Source organism: Hordeum vulgare, chromosome 2H (assembly GCF_904849725.1).
Source record: "Hordeum vulgare subsp. vulgare chromosome 2H, MorexV3_pseudomolecules_assembly, whole genome shotgun sequence".
NCBI lineage: Eukaryota > Viridiplantae > Streptophyta > Magnoliopsida > Poales > Poaceae > Hordeum > Hordeum vulgare.
The window spans coordinates 546,712,355-546,717,432 of record NC_058519.1 but is presented as its reverse complement, the minus strand read 5'-3'; the positions used below and the strand labels follow the sequence as shown (position 1 = coordinate 546,717,432).

Genomic DNA, 5,078 nt, shown 5'->3' with positions numbered 1-5,078 from the left:
AAGGGGGAGATTGTTAGGGCATATTTCTCCTAAGTGGTTTTAGTGATTGATGACAATTGTTGTGCAGACTAATCTTGTGTCCTCAGCATTTCAGAATATTCTCTTCTAGGCACAAGATGACTCGACGCCCCTCGGAGGTTCTCGAAGACGGATTTTCTTCTACATTTCTCTTTCTAGTTTGAGTCATAGGAAAGTCTTCTTATCAAGAGGGGGTCCGCGTCGGAAAGGTTCGGGTGGAATCCTCACGCACACACCTCATGCACCCACCCATATTTTGGCTTCAATGGAGCACCAATGTGTTTTCTATGCCTATGCAAAAAAGGGTAAGCGGTAGTACCGCTGTACCAGCGGTAGTACCGCTGGCACAACGGTAGTACCGCTCTAAGAGCGGTAGTACATTTTTACTACCGCTCCAGGAGCGGTACTACCGCCCGAAGTATGGTAGTAGTTTTTTTACTACCGCTCCAAGGGCGGTACTACCGCCCTCAGTGCGGCAGTATTAATTTACTACCGCACCTACGGGCTTTTTTCTCGCATACTTTTCCACGGAGGTGGTGGCACGATAGTATCCCGGTACTACCGTGGTTGGTGAGAAGCTGAGCAGTAGTACCACTCTGGGTAGCGGTAGTACCGCTCCAGGAGTGGTAGTACCGCTCGTGCATTTATGTGGTAGGTGGGTAACGGGTGGATCTGCCCCCCTACTATATAAAGGCATCTTCTTCTTCCTAGAGCTCAGCTTTAACCCCTTTAAGCTCCATTGTTGCTCCACAAGCTCATTTTAGCCCGATCTCTCTCCCTAGCCAATCAACCTTGTTGATTTTCTAGGGATTGCTTGAGAAGGCCTTGATCTACACTTCCACCAAAGGATATTTGATTCCCCCTACTAATCCCTTGCGGATCTTGTTACTCTTGGGTGTTTGAGCACCCTAGACGGTTGAGGTCACCTCGGAGCCACACTCCATTGTGGTGAAGCTCTGTGGTCTTGTTGGGAGCCTCCAAGAGATTGCCCCAACCTTGTTTCTAAAGGTTCGATCGCCGCCTTCAAGGGCACCTATAGTGGAATCGCGACACCTTGCATTGTGCGAGGGCGTGAGGAGAATACGGTGGCCCTAGTGGCTTATTGGGGAGCATTGTGCCTCCACACCGCTCCAACGGAGACGTACTTCCTGTCAAAGGGAAGGAACTTCGGTAACACATCCTCGTCTTCATCGGGTCCACTTGTGGTTATCTCTTACCTTTACTTTGTATTTGTTGGTGTTGTAGAGTATCTCTTATGTGCTTCTTTACTCGTTGCTAAGTAGCATCATATAGGTTGTCCACCTAGTGTCATGTTAGTGAACCTTTATGATTGCTACTCCTTATTTATTTAGAAAAGCTAAAAATTGGTAGTTGCCTATTCACCCCCTCTAGTCAACCATATCGATCCTTTCACGATGCTACAACGAAGCATTAGCGGCCTGTTGCAGCTCCGGTCATGCTTCATTGCAGCCTTGACACCGACGCAGATGTGCTCCAATGCAGCACCGACGGCTCATCGGAGCTCCGGCCATGATTCAGGAGGCACGTCGCAGCTCCGACCATGCTTCATTGCAGCCGCGACAACGGCACTCGGTGCTCCAACGCAGCGCCGGAGGCTTGTCGTAGCTCCACCAACGAAAGCAGACGACTCCACCAATGAAAGCAGACGATGCTTCATTGCAACATGAGGTGGCAGCGAAGGGCAACTGATGTAGCTGTTGGGCAGAGTGGGCATCATGTGACCATCGGTGCCAGTCCCTCACGACTCCTAGCAGTCGTCGTGGTGCGCTCGCCATGGGAGCATCGACTCTCTCCCTCTAGCCGTGAAGAACGAGGAAGAAGGGGAAAAGAGAGAAATAGATGGAGAAGGTAGATTGCATAGGAGATAAAGGCTCAGGAGGGTGCGGTGCGTGGGCCTCACCGTGACACATGGCGCAAAAAAGGAGGCGGTTTACGGGAGGGAGGAATCAACCGGATGAAACAAAACGTTTCCTTATTACAAAGTCATTACTCTCCCATCATTAGTTTACCCAAGTGCTTCACCCCCGCAACTTTCCAAGCACCGCATGGTTCATGATCATTTCAAAAATGATGGGTGGATGAGAATATTTTGCAGAAAGACCCTCACATTTCTTTCGTTTTAAAAATATCCATGAGACAAGCACAGTGATCGATGCCATGGCTTTGCGATGTGGCATACGAGCACCGACATCTCAATCCATCAATCCTTGACAAAGGGCATGAAGGCCCATGAATGTGTGTAGATCATAAAAAAGTTGCAGCGAATGCCTCACTATTCACATCTATATAAGAGTGGCATTAGCACGACCTAGCGCCTAGTACAACAAAACACGTAACACACACATGGAACAAAGAAAAACATAAGACCGCATCTGTACCTTAACCCTCCCTCTTCGTTCATAGCGAATCAAGTGCCCAAGAGCCGAAGTGAATTTTCGCTTTATAAACGCAAAACAATTGAAAACGACATACACATCATTATATATTAAAAAAAAACTGTGCGAGATAACTTATCGGCGTCAAGGCCTCGCAGCGTTCTGTCCAGCCCAATCAGGCCCAGCCGGGCTTGTACCCTAGGGAGTCGCTCGCCTCGACGATATAAAGGACTCGCAAGCGTTGCCGCTAGGGTTCCTCCTCAGCCGTCTCCGCTTCGCCTCGCGCCCGCACCCCAGGAAGGTAAGGTAAGCCGCCCGCCGCCACCTCCCCATCCGACCCCTCCTCCGCCGCCGTGCTCATGCTCCGCTCCTCTTCGCCACCCGTAGCCGGCGTCGAGGCCCCGCGGCTCCCTCGTTCTGTAGGAGACGCCGGATCCGCTCCATGCGCGCGAAATCCCGTGCATCTCCCGTAGTGTTCGCGCCGTTGTTCATGGTAGTAGCTGGTATTTTCCGCAGTGATTTGTTCCGTTGGCCGTCCTGTTCCTCGTTAGGGTGCCGATCCGTTGGAAGTCCAGATGTGTAGGAGATGTTTGTGCTTTGCGCGATATAATCATGGTTGGTAGATTCGGGCACGAATTAGATGCTTGTTTGGGCCTGCGGCTTCTCCCTGTTTCGAGTTCATGACGAATCTAGTTAGTGTTTAGTCTGTAGTTCTTGCAGGTGTATTCATCACCTGCCTCGCTGAAATACTGAGCTCGGGAAATGTTAGTTTTTGGTTTTAGATTTACCCTTGGCAGCTGCGCTTGAGGTGCTTTAGTTCTGAATTTAGAGTAGTTTCCTCTCTAAACACACATCGCTTGCTTTTCTAATCCTCACTGTCTATTCTCATATTGCTTCTCGTCTAATCTAACTGAAATTTCTGCTCCTCTCTGTTTGCAGTTCAAGAGGCTGTCCTGAGAAGCTCAAATGGCTCCCAAAGGTAAGCTCATAATGTTGCCCCCTTTTATTGAAAATGCTAGTGCCAACATGTCAGGTGCTTTAGATTTGTGTTAATGTGTAGTTTAGAATTTACTTTACATATTGCCCTATTGTTGTCTCTCTTGTGGATTGATCAACGTATTTGTATTTATGATGATAGAAAGCAGTTCACAATATTTGGTTCTCCCTGAAAAATGTTTGTTCTTTGACATATAAAGAGCTGACAAGTTCTGAAGCATAATTTCTTTTCAAATTGAAAGGGTGCTCTGATAGTATGCTCTGCAATTTTTAGTGACAAGCTGCACTTGTTCATTGACTTTGTACTTCTTGGATTCATGAGCTTACTCCACTGTATTCCTTGTGTTTGTCTTTCTGTAAAGGCCATTAGCTGATTATTGTTTCCATCTGTTACCAGCTGCTGTTGCCAAGAAGGGCGATGCCAAGGCCCAGGCTGCCAAGGTTGCCAAGGCTGTGAAGTCTGGGTCAATCAAGAAGACCGCAAAGAAGATCCGCACGTCTGTGACATTTCACCGCCCCAAGACCCTGTCCAAGGCCAGGGACCCCAAGTACCCCAGGATCAGTACCCCGGGGAGGAACAAGCTTGACCAATACCAGATCCTCAAGTACCCTTTGACCACCGAGTCTGCAATGAAGAAGATCGAGGACAACAACACCCTTGTCTTCATCGTTGACCTCAAGGCAGACAAGAAGAAGATCAAGGCTGCGGTAAAAAAGATGTACGATATCCAGGCCAAGAAGGTTAACACCCTGATCAGGTTAGTATTCTGCTCACATGTTTGTTTGCTGTGCTGCTTGCTTGATCCTCTATGACATGCAGCTAATAATTGACGAACCAAACTTGCAACTTTGCAGGCCGGACGGCAAGAAGAAGGCCTATGTGAAGCTGACACCAGACTATGATGCTCTTGACGTGGCCAACAAGATCGGCATCATATAAGTCAGAGAGAGCCTCCTGCAGTAGGCGCGTGTGTCGTGGTTTCTTATGTTATTGGAGTTTTGTAGTAGTTGTTACTTGTCAAAGGGCCTCAGTGGGCTCTATTGCCTACCATATCGCTGCACACTTTCATGAATTTGATGCAATCGAAGTGACTCGTGTTGATGCTAATTTGAGCTTCGTGTTTGGTCTTGCCATATTTGTTGGTTCCTTTACCGCCTTCGTATTTCCTGTATAATTCCCTGATTTTGCTCGTTTTGTCTTTGTTGTTTAAATCTTTGCTGCCTTGCATGACATATGGTTGCATCTGTAGCTGAAGCTGCCGATGTGGTATCTGAAATTACACGTCTATGAATAGGCACAGTCCTACAATCAAGAGCTGGAATTTTATGCACAATCGAATAAACTAACAGTCGGCGATATGCATCACATCCTTGTTGGACCTAGCTGTAGCCCGGCCAGCAGCCAAGTCAAGTTAGAGAATCTCAACGCGGAGGGCCACGCATTTGACGGAAGGTTTGCACCGGCGGAGCCCCCTGTTCCCACTCCGGCGTGTGGCTTCCAGACCACGGCAACAGTCACGTCGTCGCACGCGTTCTCCCTCCCGCACACCGACGATGTCACGCACAGCCGCTCCACGGCCTGGGCGCACTCTGGCGGCAACCGGGCCCTCTCCACGATGCGCGCGACGGCCTTGGCCCGCCTGTCCGGCTCCATGGCCAGGAACTCGG

At 49.1% G+C, this 5,078-nt stretch overlaps 1 protein-coding gene across 2 annotated transcripts; it reads left to right on the top strand.

Annotated features, from left to right (window-relative positions):
• Positions 1 to 2,651: 2,651 nt before the first annotated feature.
• LOC123427148 (60S ribosomal protein L23A) lies at positions 2,652 to 4,518 on the top strand. 2 transcript variants are annotated; one of them, XM_045111122.1, is made up of 4 exons: positions 2,652 to 2,720; positions 3,354 to 3,393; positions 3,808 to 4,168; positions 4,266 to 4,518. In XM_045111122.1, the coding sequence occupies exons 2-4, from the start codon at positions 3,381 to 3,383 to the stop codon at positions 4,348 to 4,350; spliced, it is 459 nt and encodes a 152-aa protein (XP_044967057.1). In that variant the 5' UTR covers positions 2,652 to 2,720; positions 3,354 to 3,380; the 3' UTR covers positions 4,351 to 4,518. The 2 variants fall into 2 exon arrangements, with proteins under 2 accessions (XP_044967057.1, XP_044967058.1); XM_045111123.1 differs by having other exon boundaries at positions 2,667 to 2,715.
• Positions 4,519 to 5,078: the final 560 nt, after the last annotated feature.

Coding starts and splice junctions, on each gene's coding strand:
- LOC123427148 (XM_045111122.1), top strand. Junction 4,169..4,265: donor AAGGTTAACACCCTGATCAG/GTTAGTATTCTG, acceptor GCAACTTTGCAG/GCCGGACGGCAAGAAGAAGG.